The sequence below is a fragment of the Phascolarctos cinereus genome, unplaced genomic scaffold, assembly GCF_003287225.1.
Source record: "Phascolarctos cinereus isolate Bilbo 61053 unplaced genomic scaffold, phaCin_HiC Scaffold_726;HRSCAF=1367, whole genome shotgun sequence".
Lineage (NCBI taxonomy): Eukaryota > Metazoa > Chordata > Mammalia > Diprotodontia > Phascolarctidae > Phascolarctos > Phascolarctos cinereus.
Window position 1 is genome coordinate 51890695 of NW_027556098.1, and position 22055 is coordinate 51912749.

A 22055-nucleotide genomic window follows, 5' to 3' on the forward strand; every position below is an offset into this window, starting at 1 on the left:
TATGAGGAACAACCTAGGCAGACATGGAATGGAGGTGGAAAGTGTAATTTTGTATACGGAGAACAGCTAATGAGACTAGTTTGACTAAAACAAATATTTGAAGGGGAGTAGGTTGGAATCATATCTTCAGAAGATTGATATAAAACATGCTTCTGATCTCTTGGAAGAGAGACCCAGTCATTTTATTGATTTGTTCTATTATATTTGTTCCTAGGGAAGGCTTCTTTTGGCAGCCTGAGGAATGGGGAATGAGTAGTAATAATAATGCCCAAAAAAAAGTGTCAGTGAAAACTTTAGAATACAAAGATGAAAATAGAAAGAAATTCAGTAGGTGACTTAGACAAGTAGGAGAGTCATGCTACTATAATGTTAAACTTAAAGTATACTTTTTTAAATGGTATATAATAATAGTTAACTTCATATACAGTCTTCCTTTCTGTTCTTTGTTTATTGAAATATTCATGTTTAAGTTCATAGCTTAAAAAAAGAAAATTCAAAAAAATGAACAAAGTTGATGGGAGGCATATTTTGTATGAATTTGAATCCCGGGCTAAGAGGTTTGTATTTTACCCTAGAGGCAGTGGGGAGCCAACAAAGATTTTTGAGTGGGTAAATTATATGGTCAAATCTGGATTAGGGATATATATTTGTTAGATTTGGGAAGGAAGATACTGGAAGTATCCTCTCACATCAATATATGTATTCAACACTATAAACTTGCCTCTAAGTATTGTTTTTGCTGTTTCCATGAGGTATTGATTTGTGGAATCTGCATAGTCGTTATTGTTGAGGTTATCTAGTATTGTGAAGGTTTGTCCTTTTAACTAAGGCGTTACTTTTTTTTCTTATTGGAATGAAACTTTTACTTACAGATAGGCACTTTTCTTCAGGATCCCTTTTTTTACATTTAGGAGAACAACAGAGGAATGAAGAGCTAATGTTTGGGCTCTCAGACTAAATCCATGATAGAGTCATAGCTAGGAGTGGTCCCTAAACTTTGCAATCCACTCTAGTAGAATGGGGTGTTTTATCTGCTGTCTCAGACTTTTCCACTCTCTTGAAAAGATGTGATACTTCAGAGAATTATATAATCTTCGAGTTGTAAAGGACCTCAAAGGCCATTTAGTTCAATCCATACCTTCCAAAAAAATTCCTTCTAGGACATCCTTCAACAAGTGGTTATCTGTCCTCTGCTTGAAGATCTCTAGCAAAGGGGAGTTCCCTACCACCTAAGACAGCTCATTTCATTTTTATATAATTCTACCAAGATTTTCCTTATAAAACACCACAGTCCGTTTCTCTGCAATGTCCACCCATCATTCCTGATATTTCCATGTAGGATCAAACAGAATAAGTCTAATCTTTCTTCCATTAAAAACAAAAAACAAAAAAAGCTTCAAATCTTTACCCTTTGCCGCTTATCCTGATTTTTCACTTTTACAGTGAAATAGATGTCCAGTTTAGCTCCAATACATCTAGTATTTTAAGGTTAAAAAATACCTTCATGTAGGTTCACTGAAAAATCTTCCCTGCCTTCCTGCTTCTTCTAGAAGGTAAAAGGGACCTTAGAGACTATCTGGTAGATCTACCCTTCAGATTATACACAAAGTAGACTTATCAGTCAGTCAGTAAGAATTTATTAAGTACTTACTATGCTGACACTATGCTGAGTGCTGGAGATACAAAGAAATGTAGGGAAAAAATCAAAAATCCCTCCTCTCAAGGAGCTCACAATCAAATAAATGAAGAAGACAATATGCAAACAACCTTGTACATACAAGATATATACATACACACACATATGATAAATTGAGAATTGTCTCAGAGGGAAGGCACTAAAATTAAGGAGGACTGGGAAAGGCTTCTTTCAGAAGATGGAGCTTTTAGCTGAGTCTTGAAGGACACCAGGAAATGGAGAGGAAGAGGGAGAGCATTCCAGGCATGGGGGACAGCAGTGACAATGCAGAGTTGGGAGATGGAGTGTTTTGTAGGAAGAATAGCAAGGGGGCCAATATCACTGGTTGTAGAGTACTTGGAGAGGAGTAAGGTATAAAAGGCCTAGAAAGGTATGAAGAGGCCAGGTTATGAAGGGCTATAAAAGCTAAACAGAGGATTTTATATTTGATCCTGGAGGCAATAGAGGGAGCCCTTGGAGTCGATTGAATAGGAAGGCGCTTTGGTCAGACTTGCACTTTAGGAAGATCAATTTGACACCTGAGTGAAGAATGGACTGGAGTGGGGAGAGGAGATGAGGCAGGGAGACCAGTCATCAGGCTATTTAGTGCAGTAGTCCAGATTGTGCATTGATAGGATCTGCACCAGGGTGGGAGTAGTGTCAGAAAATAGAAAAGACTGCATTTGGGAGTTGTGTTAAAAAAAAAAAAGAAAAGAAAAAAAAAGGTATGACAACTGATTAGATATGGGGTATAAGAGTGAGACAGAAATTGAGGATGGCACTTAAGTTGTGAGCCTGTGTGACTGGAGAGATAGTGCTGCTCTCCGCAATAATAGGAAAGTTAAGAAAAGGGGAGAGTTGGGGGGGGGAGATAATTGATTTTAACATGTCTGTGAAACATCCAGTTTTAGATATCCAGTAGGCAACTGGGGATGTGAGACTGAAGTTCAGGAGAGAAGTTGGGACCAAGGATCATTTGCATAGAGATGATAACTGAATCCATGGGAGCTGATGAAATCACCAAGCAAAATGGTCCAGAAGGAAAAAGAAGAGGACCCTAGGACAGAGCTCTGTGGCCACAGAGTTAGTGGGCTTGATTTTGATAAAGATCCCTCAAACAAAACTGAAGAAGGGTAAACAAGGAGGAGGAAAACCAGGAGAGAGAGTAGTGCCGTGAAAACCTGGTAAGAATAGAGTATCTCATCTGAGACTCACACCTTTATGTGATAGCTAGTGTTCATTTCATTCTGTAAATGAGAGAAATTAAGCTGATGAAGATTAAATGATTTTTTTCCCAGGGTCATAAAGGAAGTAGCAGAGCTAAAGCTCAAACCAGTATTCCTATTTGTAGGCCATTACTCTTTCCACCACACCTTATCTTCTCTCAGCATAGCTTTTGTGTACTTTTCCCTACTTTCTAAATACAAGTAGTTTATAAGTTTTCAAAAGTAATGTTGAGATATAAAAGGGCAAAATGCTAATGGTTTCAGGAGTCCAGCTAAAAAAAAGTCAAAAGGAGTTGAATCAGAGTAGCTCAGGGAAAAAATTCAACAGTTTATATATGTTGAGAATCAAAGGGTATAGAGAGACTAGCGATTCAGCCTCAGAGTCAGAAGGACCTGGTTTCAAGCCCCACCTTTTACAAGTATTAACCATAGGCCCCTAAGCAAATCATTTAACCTCTCAGTGCCCAAAGTAGCTGTCTTAAAATTATAAATTGTTGAGTAGATGCTGATCTGCATTGGGAGAGAGGAGATTTCCTCAAAGAAACTTCCCTATTCCAATAAAAGAACAGTCTAGAACCCCAAAAGTATATAGAATTGCAAGAATGTAGTTTTGGGTTTTTTTCTGCCAGTTCAACAAACTGAGTTTTGTGATGTTTAAAGAATTTTAAGCCAGAGAGAAAGGACACCCTGTCTTTGCCTTTACTGTTCTCTTAAGAAATAAGTTAATTCTCTAGTTGGTTATTTCATTACTGAAGAATTTTCAAACAGCAAATGCACATCATTACTTTAAAAATCATAGGGGAGATGATTCAGCATTTGTCATGGTTTGTATTTTTTTTCCTAAGGAAGAAACTAGTATAGGCATTTTCTGGAATGGTAAATTTGCATGTATTTTCCTTTTAGAAGATAACCAGCAGAAATGAAGTAGAATATATTCTCTATTTGAAGAGGAACATTTTTGATGTATGGTTAGGAATATAATGGACTGACTGCTAGGTTTCTGGCATTTTTGTGATGGATTTCTCATACTATAATGAGCTCTTTTGAAAGCTTTTTCAGCTATTTTTAAGGCCTTTTTTTTCTTTAAAGAAAAAGAAATACTGCCAAGAATTCTGTATTTAAAAAGCCCATATTAATCAATGTCAAAGAGCTATTTACCTTGCTTTATTTTATTATGCATAATATAATATTATGTTACTATATCCAGTGTATGTAGTGCCATATATATGTGAACAGGGTACTCGTAACTTGTTATTATAATAGCAGGTCATTACTCTGGTATGTGGGGCTCCCTTTAAACATACTTTGTACCATAAGCACATACTTGGAGATGGAAATAGTCTTGAAGTAGCAACTTAGGTCATAGTTCAGTGAACTGGAACTATCATTAAACTAGCCTCATGGTTTCTTCCAAATACTCCTCTTTAAAACCCTCAAGGCAAACTGTAATTATACAGTTCTGCTTTTGCTAGGATTATGCATGTATTTTTTTAGTAGTAAGAGTATTAGCTGAGGGAGGCCACCTTTGTCTTATAGCCCTTTTCCTGGTGACTGAATCAGGATCAAAGAAATCACTTAGCAAATGTCAAAGGTATACCCTTGTCAGACCAAAACCATTTTGCAATTCTTACCCTTTTTATAAAAAGCTGCACCCACTCCTTCATCTAATGAGAGAAGAAATGAGAGAGCTTGAGTTTATCTGTGTCTGGCATTGTAGCAATAATAGCACAGTTACAACTTTCCTCTAAAAGGAAGCCTTCATTCCAGAAAACTGATTAAAATGACTTTTCTGAATAGCCACACATTTTGTAAATGAAAGTTGATCCAGGTGAGGCTGTGAACTAGAGCATAGTTTCCTTACTCCTTAATGTATTTTAACTCATTCTCCTCATCTTCATCTCCTGGAATCTTTAGCTTCCTTGAAAGCCCAGCCTAAGTGCCACCTCCTTCCTACATTCAGGCTTTCCTAATTTTCCCAGATGTTAGTGCTTCTTGCCCATAAAATTATTTTGTATTTTTTAATGTACTTTATATTTACTTTTCTATATACATGTTGTCCTACTTCCCCATCCCACCCCAGAAGAATATAAGCTTCTTAAGGACAGAGACTATTTCATTTTTTTTGTCTTGTTTTGTTTTGTCCTCAGGGCCTAGTACATCACAGATTTAAATGTAAAAGTTAATTACTTTTACAGAGAAAATTTAAAAAGAATTGTGGAGGAGTCTTTTTTAAAAGACATTTTTTTGGCTAAGAAATAGAGTCATGGATCAGTGGAATAGGTTAAGTATTCAAGATACGGGAGTCAATGACTATAGTAATCTATTATTTGATAAACCCAAAGACCCTAGCTTCTGGGATAAGAACCTCTCTTTGATAAAAACTGCTGGGAAAACTGGAAAAGAGTATGGCAGAAACTAGGCATAGATCAAAATCTCACACCATATACCAAAATAAAGTCAAAATGGGTTCATGATTTAGATATAAAGGCTGATATTGTAAGCAAACTGGGAGAGCAAGGAATAGTTTACCTATCAGATTTATGGAGAACAGAAGAATTCATGACTGAACAGGAGATAGAGGACATTACAAAAAGCAAAATGGATAACTTTGATTATATTAAGTTGAAAAGTTTTTGCACAAACAAAACCAATACAACCAAGATTAGAAGGAAAGTAGAAAATTGGGAAAGAATTTTTACAATCACTATCTCTGATAAGGGCCTCATTTCTAAAATATATAGAGAATTAAGTCAAATTTGTAAGAATACAAGTCATTCCCCAATTAATAAATGGTCAAAGGATATGAACAGGCAGTTCTCAGATGAAGAAATTAAAGCCATCTATAGTCATATGAAAAAATGCTCTAAATTACTATTGATTAGAGAAATGCAAATCAACACAACTCTGAGGTGCCATATCACCCCTATCAAATTGGCCAACATGACAAAACAAGAAAATGATAAGTGCTAGAGAAGATGTGGGAAAATTGGAACACTAATGCATTGTTGGTGGAGTTGTGAAATGATCCAACCATTTTGGAGAGCAATTTGGAACTATGCCCAAAGGGCTGTAAAAATGTGCATACCCTTTGACCCAGCAATAGGACTTCTAGGGCTATATCCCAAAGAGATCATACAAATGGGAAAAGGACCCACATGCACAAAAATATTTATAGCAGCTCTTTTTGTGGTGGCAAAGAATTGGAAATTGAGAGGATGCCCATCAGTTGGGGAATGGCTGAACAGGTTGTGGTATATGAATATAATAGAATACTATTGTGCTGTAAGAAATGATGAACTAGCTGACTTCAGAAAAACCTGGAAAGACCTGTATGGTCTGACGTTGAGTGAAGTGAGCAGAACCAGGAGAATGTTGTACACAATAACAGCCACATTTGTGATGACTAATATTGATAAACTTAACCCTTCCCAGCAATACAAGGCATCTAAGACAACTCCAAAGGCCTCGTGATGGAAAATGCTATCCACATCCAAAGAAAAAAATATGGAGTTTGAATGTGAATCGAAGCATACCATTTACTATTTTTTTTTCTTTGGTTGAGTTTTGTTTCCTCTTTCTGGTGGTTCCTCCTATTGGTTCTAATTCTTACTTACAACATCACTAATGTGAAAATATGTTTAATAGGAATGTATATGTATAGCCTATATCAGATTGTGCACCATCTTAGGGAGGGTAGTTGGGAGGGAGGGGGAGAAAAATTTTAAACTCAAAAGCATATGGAAGTGATTGTTGATAAATCAAAGTAAATTAATTTAATAAAAGGACATTTTTTTAAAAGGACATATTTCATTTCTTAGATTCTGAACCACCAAGGCACTCTTAAACCTCTATACAGTGTATGCATGTGTGAATTGCTATGATTACTATTGCTTGTTAGTCTTATGAGATATTTACACTGTCTTTTTTAAAAGCTTTAAATGCCACCATAACAGAAATATCTCTAAAAGAAGGTAATATATGAAATAAGGCCATCTTGGGTGTTAGACAAATGGTTTATGAGCCATATTGACTTTTTTTCTGGTCCTATTTCAGTTGTAATTTATTGACTGAGACTTGTAAAGTTCTTACAAAAAGGTTCTTACTGAAAGCAGTATGGGTATGACACCATGAAGTCTGTTTCAGAGTAACTTGTAAAGGTTGTTGCAATATACTTCGTAACATATTTGTGGAATACAGACAGAGAGGCAAAAGTTATTATTTGCTGTTTAGTGAATGTTCAAACTTGAACAGAAAGATTAGTTTGTTCGTGATCACACCATAGGCCCGTGGCAGAACAAGGACTACAAATGTTTTCCTGCTTTCTGGATTATTATTCTTTTTGCAACAATGCATCATTCTATTCCTTTTAACCTTCTGAAATATGCTTGCATTAACACCAAAATGTTGGACTTTATCATCTTTATATGTTATTTCACTCAGATTAAAGCACAAAGACATTGCATAGTAGAAAGAAAACTGTATTTGGAGTCAGGAGACCTAAGCTTAAATATCAGCTCTGCCTTTATTACCTGCGTGATCCTGAGCAAGTTACAATCTTACTGTACCTGTACCTTCATTTGTAAAATAAAGACTTTTGATTCAATGGACTCTATGGTCCATTGATTCTTCAACCAATGTTTACTCAAGTCTCAATACTCCAAGTGGTGAGTAATACCAAATAGTGAAAATCTGAAGTGAAAGGGAAATGTCTGTTCTGCAGTCTCACAAAGTATTTCAAGCAGGGGTTGTGCTGGAGCCAACTCAAACTTTTGTTGATGTTGTTTAGTTGTTTCAGTTGTGTCTGATTCTTTGTGACCCCATTTGGGGTTTACTTGGCAAAGATACTGAAATGTTTTGCAATTTGCTTCTCCAGCTCATTTTACAGATGAGTAAACTGAGGCAAACAGGGTTAAGTGACTTGCCCAGGGTCACACAGCTAGTACGTGTCAAGTGTTTGGTCTGAGGCTAGATATGAACTCAGGTCCTCCTGACTTCAGGGCCAGTGCTCCATCCACTGTGCCACCTAGCTACCCCATATTCACTTTTTTTTAAGATAGAGCCAGTTATTAAATATTTACCAGCACACCACTGGTTTCAAGTGTTTAAACATGTGTGTGTGTGTGTGTGTGTGTGTGTGTGTATGTATGTATGTATGTATGTATGTATGTATGAGGCTCCTAGGAGAGCATAAAGTATGATGGATTACTGTCCCATGCTTTAAGTATTTGTCACTGTGCAGTTATGATTTTTTTTGTATTTTAAACATTTCTTTTATATGATGGAAGAAATAAATAGCTGTTCTATGCCTAATCTATTTTGTATCCTGTTGATGCCTTTTGGGGAGATCTTGGGCATAAGCCATTCCTAAGCTTTATTTGAAGCTTTATTTATTTGTTTTTCCCTAGGGTTACACTCTAGGATGGGATCATAATGAGCCAGAGAGCCTGAGACTTCTCTTTCTAAAATGGGACTAAACTCAGTCTACTTGAGTTCAGACCCCTCCCCCAGCCCTCCTTAATGGGAGCAGAAGGTCCCAACACACTTACAATTTTCTCCACTCTTTTTTTTCCTTTCCGAGTAGTACATTTAAATTAAGAACTTCTAGTGGATAAAACTACATACACCTTTCCTATTTCCCTTCTCAAAAGGAAAAACACAATTATTCCATGCAACATTGCATTGTTGGGTTTTTTTTTTTACATCTGAAATGGAATTATACAGTTTCTTGTGAAGTGTATTCCTCAGGGAATATTCCATTGTTGTAACTAAATTGTTCTTATTACAGTTTTACCCTCTGACTTCTAATACTGGATTTAGATGTATTTTTTTCTTTAAAGCCATTTTATTTTTGCCTTGAGGACTTCTAAAGTAGAAAAAATAAAATAAAATAAAAATCTCATTTTAGGCTAGGTAATTATTTTTATTTTCCCTGGACAGCATTCTTGAGCTAGCATTTACAACAGATTAAAAATAAAAGCCTCATAAAGGGCCACTCTTTTTACTAAATGTGTATATATATCTGTTAGTAAATTTAAGCTTTATATGTAAGGGCATCTTTTGTAGTTATTTTATTTTAATTGAAATTTAATTAACTGCCTTTTAAAGTAAATAAAAATACTGTGATTCTACAAATATCGGTAACATTTTTCTAGTACTTTTTTAGTTTACATTTTTTCGTTGCTGGGAAGCAGCATTCATAGTGTGGCAGCAGTTCTCAAAACTTTTAGAGTCAGGACCCCTTTATTCTTTTAAAAATTATTGTGGAACATCCCCTTCTCAAGGGCTTTTGCTTATGAGTTATAGCTTATCAATGTTTACTGTGACAATTTTAAAATCATTAATTTATGTTAAAAATAATAAACCTATTATATATAGTTGTAGTCAATGGATATAGTGTTCTTTTGGTTCTGTTTTTATCTTTCTAAATTTCTTTATAATTCTCTTTTTATCTTAATTTTAGTGGGTAACATTCTATTACATTGTTATATCAAATTTTATTCAACCAGTCACCAACTTTTGGATATTTAGGTTACTTTCTAGTTCTTCGAAATTACAAATAATGTTCTATTATCAGGAACATGTAGTAATATATAGGTACCTAGTATCCTCATATCTTTACTCTGTTTCATACCTTCCCCCATATTCAGTCTGTTATCAAGTCCTATTGTTTTTACCTTCATGACATTTCTCATATATACCCCTTCTGTCTTCTGAAGTGCCACCCCGCTGGTGAAGGCCCTCATCACCTCACTCCTAGACCATAGTAGTAGCCTGCTCATTCATCTCCCTACTTCAGCGTCTTCCCACTACAGTCCGTTCTCTTACTAGAGCTGAAGTTTAACTATGTCGCCCTGGACTCAGAAAACTCCAGTGGTTCCTTATTACCCCCAGATTAAATATAAATTCTCTGGCATCCAAAGTCCTTAATAACCTGCTCCTCTTCCCCCACATTTCCAGTCTTCTTATGCAATGTACTCCGGTGACATTGGCCTCATTGCTGCCCCTCACACAGGCTGCTCTATCTTCCAAGTCTGGGCATTTTCACTTGCTGTCTCCCATTCCTGGAATTCTCTCCTTATCTCTGCTTGGCTTCACTGACTTTCTTCAAGTCTCAGCTAAAATCCTGCTTCTCATAGAGGCTTCTTCTTATTTCCCTTAATATGAGTGCTTCCCCTCTGTTGATTATCTCCAGCTTCCCCTATATATATTGTGTTTATATATAGTTATTTGTATATTGTGTCTCCTGTTTCGATCCCTTAAGAGCAGGGACTTTTTTTTTCCCTGCCTTTGTATCCCAACCAGTTAACACAATGCTTAATACATGCTTGATAAGTAGGCACTTAATAAATTCTTGCTTATTAACTAGATATCTTTATATTGATACATGAGCTAATTTTGTTCAGTACATTCTGAAATATCAGAGGCTGTAATAGTGACTAATATAACGGTTGTAATATTTTTTATACTATTTCTGATGATTAATACAAGGTACTAAATTTGGGAATCATGAGACCTAGGTTCAAATCCCAATTCAACATTTAAAACTGTCTAGCCATGGAAGGGTCTTATCTTGAACCTGAGTCTGTATCCTCATCTGTAAAATGGGAATAATATTTGCACTACTTAATATACAGGGCAGTTGGAAGGAAAGCATTTCATAAAACTTAAAGGAAGTTATTGTAGTATGTCATTACTATTCATAAGGCTTTGGGTGATCCTAATTTCCTACATTGGTTATTTTATTTCATTAGGCAATCTAAATATTTCACAGCATCTGAGAGGTCAAGTGGACCTTGGATGCCAACTACTCCAAAACATAACTGACCAGAAGTCCTCCCTACCTTATAATTAACAAGTGGCAGTTATTCCAGCCCTTACTCAAAGGCTTCCAGTCAGGAGGAACCCATTTCCTGTAGAGACATCCCTTTGCACTTTTCAATAAATCTAATATTTGAGAATTTTTCCTTACATCAAACCTAAATGTGTTCCTTTGTGCCTTTCTCCCTTTACTTCTAATGCTTGGGATCAAGTAGAACAAGTGTATTTCCTCTTCTGTGTTACGGCTTTTCAAATATTTGAAAACAACTATCAGGTTCCCTCCCTAAATCTTCTCTTCTCCGGATGAAACATCTCCCTTCCTTCAATTGATCCTTATATGTCATGACCTTGACATCACCTAATTTCACAACTGCAAAAGAACCAGTGAACACCATTATGATGGTTTCCCTCTGAGTAAGAAGGGCAGTCCCAAGCCCTCCTGATTCACTGGCTGATGGAAAGACTTAAGGAGAAAGAATATAGTCAATCATGACTTTCTTGATAGTTCTTGTCATCAGTGAGCATGCCTAAATATTAACAGCAGTGTCTATATTTTCTAAAGAAAAAACAATAAAAGTCTCCTTGAACAGACAATATTTAAACACTCTCAGAATTTAAAAAACAATCCTCGCTTTCTGTAAGCTTGGAGCTTAGTCTTCAGATAAGTTTTGGTTTCGTTTCCCAGTGACAGCCACCACTAATCCTCAGAGTGGGCGTGATTATTTTGTAAATTATTGGAAAGAATGAATTACTTCTGATCTGTGTCAATTGTCTGCCAGATGTTATCATAATTCCTTTCCTAGAGTTTAAAGGTTAATCCAAAGTGTGATGTGTTTGTTTTGTGTTTACATTTTATTTTATGTCTTTTATGTTTTGGCAGAAAATATACTGATTTTTTTTGTGTAATTTGTAAGCAGAATTGAATAAAAGCACCTGTGGATGTAATAAAAATGCTACCTGTACATTTGTGATCTAGCAGAAACAGTTTGAGAGCCTCAAAAAATGGTTGTGGGTGCAAGTTATCCTTAGCAGAGTTAATGAATGCAAGCTCCTTAAAGCCGGGGATTCTTCTATTTGGGTCTTGGTACCATCTGAAACTAGTACTGCACCTGTCATATGCGAGACACTCATTACTCTTTGCTGGATGTGATTCAGTTTTTTAAAAGGGTTTCATTTAGATTCCAGATCTGACAAAAGGCTTACGTCCTATTTTGCTTTCCTTGCCTCACTGCCTTCTATTATAATTAATTTTTAGCTTTTAGTGTCCTATCAATTTGTGCCCAGGCATGTTTTAGACAATAGGAAATACCAAATGAGAATGAGACAGCCTCCGCTCTCCAGGAGCTTCCAGACTGATTGCTACCGTTTTGGTTGTTTAATGTTCACTCAGAGACAGATACAAAGCTTTTATGCCTGTAATGTTGTCCTCTGCTTGCTGAATCCTACCGATATTTTGACCCCTGACTCAAATGCTACATCTTTCTAAACTTTCTCTGATCTCCTTTCCCTCTTTCACCACAGTTCCTATTTCACTTTTCACCACTTTGGACCTCATCTCACTTTCCACCTCTTTTATGTACTTGTTATAGAATTGTTTTGTTATAGTTATCTGTGTGTAGGTCATATCCCCTCCTAGACTGTGAGCCCTACAAAGGCAAAGACTTGGTCTTGTCTTAACTTTGGATCTCACCTAGCTTCTAGCACAGTACTTTAAGATTCAAGTTTGGGCTAGCTTTAACCTGGAAAACAGACCATCAGGCTTAAATCTAAGGGAAGTGACTTAACCTGTGAATGAGTCAGTTTGGGTTTGTCAGAACTCTCCAGGTGCTTCATGTTTCATGAGACTCAAACCAAGAGCAAATGCCAAGTGTAGTTGAACAAGACTGCCTAGTGAATCCATTGTCCCATCTTCTCATCACCTTAATGCTAATAGTGGTGTAATGGGAAAAGAATAGCATTGGATCTGGAGCTATTGCCTGGGTTTGAATCCCAGCTTTACAACTCATACTGCCAGTGGGAGGAGGCAGCGGGTGGAAAAAAATAGAAAAAGCCCTGGATCTGAATCCCAGCTGATGTTTATTACTTATGTAACCTTGGATAAATCACATCACCTCTTTGGACTTTAGTCCCCCAGTCCACAAAATGAAGAAGTGGCTGGATCCACTAACTAACAAGGCTACAATAGTTTAAGCAGACAGAGCAGAGTGACTCCAGGAAGGGATATGCTAAAAAGAGCAAACAGCCAGGCCCAAGTTAGGGTTGCTTTGGCCCAGGTCATCTCTGAGTAAATATATTTCTGTTGCTTCACTTTTTTTTCCCCCAGATGTAACAGGGTTAAACAGGATTGGCCAACACCACTATATGACCCATTCCATGTCTTATGGGCCAGGCCTAAACTAGGCCAGTCCAGCAATTCAGGTTCAAGATTTAAAATGCAGTGAGGCATTGTGGATCATAAAATAAAATTAAAATTAGTTTTTCTAGTAGGAAATTAAAAAGAAATTTAAAACAAGACTGAATCATGATATAATACTACCTTCTTCCTCTAGGATAAGCATAGCAAATAGCTAGATCAGGAAGGCATTTCCCAGAGGGCACGAAGAATTCAGGTAAAGTTTCTAACACCAGTTTCTCCCCAGGCTGAGCCCTTTATACTTGAAGAAGCATTTTAAAAATCCAAGTGCCTCCCTTCTTGCACAGGACCAGCCTAATTCATCTGTTCCTTGAATTATTGGCACATATATAGAATCAGAGACAGGGCTACCCATAGAAAAGAGATAAGAAGGAGCAAGGGGGCAGGATTGAAAGAGAAGAGAAGAAGAATAAAGGACTATGGAAGTTGTCCCAAAGGGGCTACAAACATGACCCCACCACAGCATTGCACACCACAGGCTGGGCACAACAGCCCAGTGCATCCTCACCAAGTGATGATATGCAGTACCCCACGCACTATTTACACAAAACCAACACAGCTCCTACCACAACAATATTTTTGTCTTCTCATCCCCAGTTTAAGGTAATCCAGGGGTATATTTTTTTATATATATCCCCACTAATTAATAAAATTTCAACATTTCTCAATCAGCTGAGCCCAGAGTCCCTAACAGTTGATGACATTTATTTAATAAACAGAAAAGTCCCTTAATCTTCTTGGATTAAATATACTGAAGCTACTGAATAAACCATTTATCAACAATTAAATCAATAGTAGAACAAAAACAGGTAATTATTTACAATGATTTAACTGAGAGAATAGGCAACTAGGTGGAACAGTAGATAAAGTACTGGGCTTGGAATCAGGAAGACTCGATCTTCTGAGTTCAAATCTATCCTCGGATACTTACTAGCTGTGTGACCCTGGACTTAACCCTCAGCTTAACCGTGTTTGCCTCAGTTCCTCATCTCCAAAATGAGCTAGAGAAGGAAATCATAAACCTTTCCAGTATCTTTGCCAAGAACACCCCAAATGAGGTCACAAAGAGTCAGACATGACTGAAACAGCCCATAAGAACAACAGAGAGTCACCGCCAGTCCCCTCTGACCATCCCTGTTGTGACTCAAGACTTCACTTCTAGAAATGTAGCTCTGCACCATTCAGTTCATTCAGGATAACAAACAAGTTTTCTTTGCAAGGTGAAGATTAGATCAGTTCCATCAAGAAAAAAAGGCTTCTCCATCTTCTTTCTCTCTGTTTTTCTCCAGCTTCTTTCAAGATGTAAAATAATCTTTTCAACTTTTCTCCATCCATCAGTCTGAACAGTCTCCCAACTGACAATGAAAAGCTCCCATTTCCACAGCATAGCATGTTAATGTTTCCACATTTGGCTATTAAAGCTACCGTAACTATAACTGTAAGCATCTGTAGAAAGAGGCTTTTGAAGTAGATCTTACACAAGTATGCTCACTTTCTAGTTTCAGAATCATTAATTATCCTTATGATTTGCTTTTGGCTATTTTTTTCCTCTTAAACATTCCATGGCTAGTTGGTTCCAATAAGTTACAGGAGAGTGGGTAACCTTTGCCAACTAAGGAAAGGTTGAGATAATAAGGAAGCTTGAAAACAGGAATGCAAAGTATGATTAATGGAATTAGAAATGCACAAAGAATTTAACAAATAAGGTAGAATCTTAAAGGTTATCCAAGGGTGTCCAGCCTTAAGGTAGAAATTAGTCCCTTTTTTTAATGGAGAAAAAATGTAATTTAGCTCCTTTATTGATGAAATTGTATTTTTAACTTTTTCCATTGGTCATTTGCTTATATCTTTGATTTGTTCTACTATACCATGAACTATTCAACACTATTAGTGCTCAGTTTATACCACTGTATTTTTGACCTTATGAGAAAAAGAGTTATGACACAAAATATTTCTTTTGTATGATCTCAGCAGTGGGGAGAATGCTGCCTTACCTAATAATGGAAGAACATACTAAATAACAACATTGCCCTATTAACTCAGAGAAAGTTCACATAAAATTGGACTTAGCTTAGGGGTGTAACAGGTGATACCTTTTTTATTAATGTGACGTGACCGTGACCTCAGACAACTCAGTCTTAGATTAGAGGTGGCGAAGAGAGCAAGAACAGAAAAGATTGCTTCATTCTCTGTCCAGCTTAAGTTTGCACATCGAAGTCAAAAATCTTTTTTTTCTTTCTGGTCAATTAATTTGTGCATATGTTCTCAGCCCACAGCATATTTTTTGAGGTAGAGTTACAAACTCCTTGTACTTTAAAATGGAAGAGCTGAGGTAACCTTAATTGGGTTGTAGGAATGCTGTAATAGGAATGATGGAGTTCAACATAAACCTCAGTTTTTCCTTGTTGCTATCCTGAAAATAACCTCCCAAAACTTCTTAATGAAAATATATGTGAAATGACATTTTGCAAGTGCAAGAAAGTGCAAGAAAGTTATTTGTGATTTTTATAATCTCAATGGAAAAAAAACCACACTAAACTTCCAGTTTTTTTCCCTAAAACCTTAAGCTAACTTTAAGGGGTACTTGTTATTGTTTCGAGGTTTGTTTGGGGGTGGGGGAAGAGAGTGGCAGTTAGCCTTGGCTTTTTTTTGTTTGTTTCCACTCTTCTGAGAACATATTTAATATGCGGCTCCAAAAAGTTGCAATGACATGGTTCTATTACTGTGGAAACTCCCATTCTCAAGTTATTTAAATCATACTTGCAAACAAGAACAAAGCATTTACCTGACTGGCTGGCTGCCAGGAGGCAATGGACATAGACTGGACTTGTTAGGAGGATCAGGGCTCTCACAGGAAGGTCTTCAGCTACAGGGAGCTCAGGCAAGGCTGGCTACACACAGTTGAACTTAATACTCACATTCCTTCATGAGGCAGATCTAGTACAGCAAATTGAGATCGTGCTTTCTACCCCAAACCTTCATTTCTTGTCCAGCACCAAAACATTAAGGCTTTAGCTTCATCTCATCTCCAGACCCTATTAGCCTTACTTATTACCTACTTATTATTAGCCTTACCAGCTCCTTGTTAAACCTTTTTGTGATTCCTGTTTCGGACCCTACTTTTCTTTCAGACACTGCACCTTGCCTCTGACCTTTACAATTCATTAACTTGTCTGCTTGGACCCACTAAGGTCCTTACATCTAAATACCACAGAAACTTCTTGTTAGTCTCCATTCCTCCAATAGGTATGATTAACATCATGGACCCTAATAAATCATACCCCTTGGTTCCATGACCAGCCCTTTGTCAGGGTGCAGGGAAAGCAGATCAGGGAAAACAGTACAATTATTTTACAAATAATAGAATCAGAGTCATCTTTAGAACTGAATCAGTGTCAGTGATGATACAAGGTACCTTAGAGATCATCTTATCCAACCTCCTCCTTTTTACTTGTACTTCTTTCTTCATAGGCTAGTGAATACTTGACAAGCTACTTCAAAGCTGGTGTCTAAAAGCTAAGGAATAAGCCATCAGGAAAGAGAACTGACAGACTATAAATTGAAAGTGATTATTCACACAGATCACCATTGTGGGGGCTGTAGCAGTATCAAAGAATTACGGAGTAAATGAACCAGAGGGGGACTTTAATAAACAACTAGGCCAAATTCCTTATTTTATAGAGGAGAAAATTGAGCCCCAGAAAGGTTGAGTGACTTAATCCTTTCAGACAGCTAGTCAGTGACTCTGCCTCGACTAAAGCTTCATCCTCCTGACTCCCAGAGTTTCCCATTATGGAATTGTAGTGGGAGGCATTGGATTAGAGTACATCATCTCTGCTCAACATTTTCGCTGCCTGGAATGCTCTTCCTCTTCATCTCAGCTTCCTCGCTTCCTCTAGGTTTCAGCCAAAGTCCTACCTTCTGCAAGAAGCCTTTCCCAGTCCTCCATAATCTTAGTGCCTTCCCTTTGAAATTATATACAATTGACCTCATATATGTCTTGTTTGTATGTAGTTGTTTGTGTGTCATCTCCCTCAACAGACTATGAGCTCCTTGAGAACAGGGGCTATTTTTTTGTCTTTCTTTGTAACCCCAGCTCAGTGAGCACTTAATAAATGTTTGCTGACTTGACTTCAGACTTTTTGCCTGTAGGGAAGGGAAAGGAAGAGAATAAGGGTTTGCATAGTACCTATTGTGTGCCAGGTACTGTGCTCAGCACTTTTTACAGATATTATATCATTGGATCCTCACAAAAACTCTTCCAGGAAGGTGCTATTATTATCCCCATTTTACACTTGAGGAAACTGAAGCAAACAGAAGTTAAGTGACTTTTTCAGGGTCACAAAGCTAATAAGTGTCTGGAGCTAGATTTGAACTCAGGTCTTCCTGAATCCAGGCCTAGCCCTAACCCCAAAGCCCCAGAGAAATCTCTTAAATAACCCTTAGTTGTATGGCTTATGTCTGGGGTCTCTCCCAAAAGAGGAACAGGGTCTCTTCAAAAAGATACTAACTGAACTAAGAATATTTTTGAGACAACCATTTATTTTCTCTACCACAAAAGAAGCTCTTAAAGCAAAAAAAAAACTTAAGTGCACATTAGCAAGCACTTAAAACATAACACTTTTATTTATACTCCATTATTAGTATATTAATGCTAAAACACAATACTTTTAATACTCTTTTATAATACTCCACTATATTCTTCCAGAAAGTCAATACTTAAAAACATGAAATACTAGGGGCAGCTAGGTGGTGCAGAGGATAGAGCACCGGCCCTGAAGTCAGGAGGACCTGAGTTCAAATCCGGCCTCAGACCAAACACTTGACACTTACTAGCTGTGTGACCCTGGGCAAGTCACTTAGCCCAATTGCCCTAAAAAAAAAAAAACATGAAATACTATGGGACCGCTGAACAAGTATCTTACTTTCACCTCAGATTGTACTGACTTATCCAAGGTACATATCACTTGTCTATCCAGGAATGCATGACTTAATATGTGGCTCCAAAAGGTTTTAATGACATGGTTCTGTTACTGTGGAGATCTTCCTGCTGGTGATCCAGTCATCTTCTGAAGAGGGTATCATTGTAGGATCTCTCAAGCCACCAAGACTGGAAACATCCATCTCTTAGGACAGCACTGTTCCATCACCTGTGCCCCAGAAAAGAAATACTGAGCAGAAGAGGCAGCTAAGGACTTGGGAGCCAGTTGCCAGCTCCCCTAGGGAAGCTCAAGTTCTCACTGACATGTGCATGCAGCCACAGTAGCTGCTGCTAGGGACCCAGAAAAGGAAAATCCTCTCCCTTCCTTGTTGGAAGTCCAAAAGAGAGATGGCAGGCCTAGTGACACACTCAGAAGAAACAGGGACTGCTGGATCCTTCCAGATCCTGGTGCCTTCCCTCTGTTGATTATTTCCAGTTTATCCTGAATGTGACTTGTTTGAACATAGTTGTTTGCCTGTTGTCTCCGTCATCATATTGTGTGCTCTTTGACAGCAGGGAATGTCTTTTACCTTTTTTTTTTTTTGTATCTTTAGCTCTTAACACAGTGCCTGGCATGTTGTAGGCACTTAATAAATCTTTACTGATTGATCGACTGATTTCATCTTCTTCCTGGCTCAGTTACCAGTCATCTTTGCCACAATCTGTAGTCACAGGGAACCAGTCACCAACCATAGGCCTCTGGTGGAGCATGTCCTTTAGCGAGAATCCAGAGCACAACGGAAGGGGCCTTGCCCCGTGGGAAGTGTTCTAATCCAACCCCCAACCACAAGATCATTGTATTAAGTTTTTTCAGTGATTCTTTGCAGACAATTTGTGGCCCACCAGAACTAGTAATTGAAAGCTAGAGTTTTAAATGGCAAAAATTCACCTAAAAATGGAAGCTAACCACCCCACTAAACTCAATTTAAATGAAACCTTGGATCAAAGGCTGGCCTGGATTGAAAGGTTTTTGGTTAGCTCCAGGGGAGCCTTATTTAAAAAGTGTGCCCTTTCTTTATAGAATGATAATTATAAAATCATAAAGTACCAAATAATTTCACTTATTTTATCTATGTCATCAAACAAATGGTAACTAAACTAAAACATAACTAAAAACAAGTTGATTGTTGTTGCTTTAAGTGATCTTCCTCAGGCTTACTTATGTATTAACTTTGCTCAGAAGAAGAAAAAAGGTAGAATTTTCTCTTCCTCCTTATTCTTCTCATATACATTTCTTGTTCTCTGACCATCAACCCTGACTACCTTTTACCTCCTATCTCCATCTGACAATGTAGTACAGTGGATAGAAAACTGGATTAGAGATAGAATTTGACACGTGCCAGCTTTGCTTTGTGACCTTGTGAATGTCACTTCACATCTCTTGGACATCACTTCCTTCACCTGCAAATGAGGCATTTGGACCAGAAAATCCTTTTTTGGCTTTTAATGTTTTATATTTCCCCACATAACAGGAAGAGAGAAAGAAGAAAGAGAGGAGATGGTAGAGTGGGTGGAGGACATTCCAGAGCCATTTCCACCCAATCAGAAAGGGTGGAATGAAATTAAAGGCTTCCAAAAAAAGAACTGGAATGCCTTTCCACCTCCTTCCACCCCACCCCAAGTCCTAAATCTATGTCCAGGTTAAGCAGCTGAAATCTTGGCAATGGAATGGCAAGTTCTTCAGTAAGAGGCAATCTAATAAGCTGTCCCCAGCAACCTCGAAGAACAACATTGACTGGGGGGATTAGGGTGTCCTTTATTTTTTCAGCAGCTTTTAGAATATGTACTTTTAGATCTTTTCAGATTGAAAATGATGGTTAATTGGCATAGCAAACCCTATATAATGTACACATTTGTCAACCAATCAAATTGCATCACAAATAAACATTTGTTTAGTAAGATTATGTTTGACTTTTTGGGATGAGATACATTTGCTGTCAACTTTTTGTCCTGCTTAGCTTTTAAACCACTCACAAAGTTTTAAGAATTCTTCAAAATTCATTTTTGAACTTACATTCTGATTGCTACCACCACCCCTTTACTTTGAAAGCTCAAATGTTGTTTTATGCTTCACTAGAAAAAGCTTTTTAAAATAATCTGTTCGCACATAGGTTGTAAAAGGAAATTGGAGTGACTGTTAAGGGCCCAGGAAGGGAAGTACTTTGTTAGGACTTTGAATTGGCAAAATATTTAGCATTTTGACAAGAGTTTCAGGCTTTTGAAGTGGAAAGCAACAAAGAATCTAACTATCCTAGTATGTTCACCGAGGCTTGTGTGTAATCTTACATGAAAAAAAATTCACCTGAACTTTGGTCTTCAGTAAGGCTGTGCATTCTGTCTCTCTGCTCTCCCTTTCAAAACACTGATTCCCGTGCAACTTAAGAAAGAAGTCTCATATTGTGTGATTTAAATATATATAACATATATACAAATGTGTGTGTGTATGTGTGTGTGTGTGTTTGTAAGTCTCCAGGAGCAGCATTCTTTTAGATTTCAGACAATCAGAACAGTCAAGCTTAAGGTTTTCAAAATAAATTCTTAGGGTTCCTTGTAGAAATAAAAACTGAGCGACCCTTTTTTCTTAATAAAGCATTGAAACACAACATAATGAATAGTAATTGGGACATTCATCCAATCAAAAGTTAAATTAGAAAAATTATGTTTCAAAATTAATTTTTCACTGTTAGATTTATCGATCAAGACAGATTTCAAAATCTTTTCTCTAATCTTCTAATTTGAAACTTTCATCAAGTTTTTCAGAAATCACAAGGATCAAAAATGCTAAGAGATTTGTTTCCAAGTTTCCAAGAGCCTTGAAATTTCCCTAAGGGTAATTACTGTTTACTGTTCTAGACCTTCCTCCTTTTCTGCTGTAACATTTTCCATCTTAGGGAGAGCCATCCCATTCAAGTGAGGAGCATGTTGTCTGAGCACTGAATGGAATTACTACCAATGGAAACTATGCTGCAAGAGGAGTTGATAAAGCAGCTGCTGTGCAAACCTCAGCTGTTTTTTCCATCCTCCCAAAGCAAAGTTAATTAGCATAGGGAAAGTGACTAATATGCTGACGTCACCTCTTTCCAGTAGAAGCTTACATTTTGCCCCTGATTGCCTGTAAGCATGCAGGACTTTATTCAGGAATTTGCTGTCCCATACAGGATACTCTGAAAGCTACTCTTTTTTCCCCAAGGGGCTGGACTGCTTTCCTTTATAAATGCTCTCTACCGCAAGAACTTGTAGCTTCTTTAAAAAGTACTCCACTCAGGACTTTACAACTCTTCACTCTAGCTACTATTAGCAGTTAAAAAAAAAAGCAAGATGCATTTTAGAAATTTTAACTACAGTTTTAGCTCCTTGATTGCCTGTGTTGCGCACAGTGATGTCTTCTGCGAAAGTGAAACCAGGGTAAGGCTTCCAAAATTAATGTCATTTAAAAGGTTAGCTCTGGGACTTTTAGCAAAAAGGTGTTGGTTGAGTGTCATTGTTACCTTGTGGATTTTAAGAGTTTAAATTTTGAAAATTACAACCTATGGCACATTGAAAGAGACTTTTTGGGATATATGTATTCTCTTTGGCTTGAATCAAAACAGAAGTTAGCATTGTGTCTGTGGATCTATTATAAAAGACAGTAAACTTAACTCAAAAATTTGTTGTTTGATGGGGGGCGGGATAGGGCTCTGATATGAAATAGTATAGACAATCTAAAAAGAGCAAATTATTTGCATTTTTTGTGGAAATTTTGTGGTTTACATGATCAGTGTTTTGTTTTGTCTTGTCTTAAAGACTCAGCTTCTATCTCTAGGTTGTAAGAAGGAAGAAATAAGAATAAAATCTAAAAATGCAATAAATCATTGAAGTGTGGAGTCTCAGTGCCTTCCTAAAAAGCACAGCTTGCTAGTGAATAAAGGGATGCTAATTAATGAAATGCAGAGAAATGGTTCA

General features: G+C 37.3%; 1 protein-coding gene across 3 annotated transcripts in view; it reads left to right on the forward strand.

Moving 5' to 3' along the window:
* Positions 1–22055, forward strand: part of RCAN1 (regulator of calcineurin 1) — a 108077-nt gene that overhangs the window by 70548 nt on the left and 15474 nt on the right. Inside the window, exon 1 of one of the 3 annotated variants that reach the window (XM_020995892.2) lies at positions 21215–21518. The exons of the other annotated variants lie outside the window; for them this stretch is intronic. Coding sequence (XP_020851551.1) covers positions 21432–21518 — 87 coding nt within the window. The 5' untranslated portion in view covers positions 21215–21431. Of the gene's footprint in view, positions 1–21214; positions 21519–22055 lie in introns of those variants that run through there. 3 annotated transcript variants of the gene reach the window in all.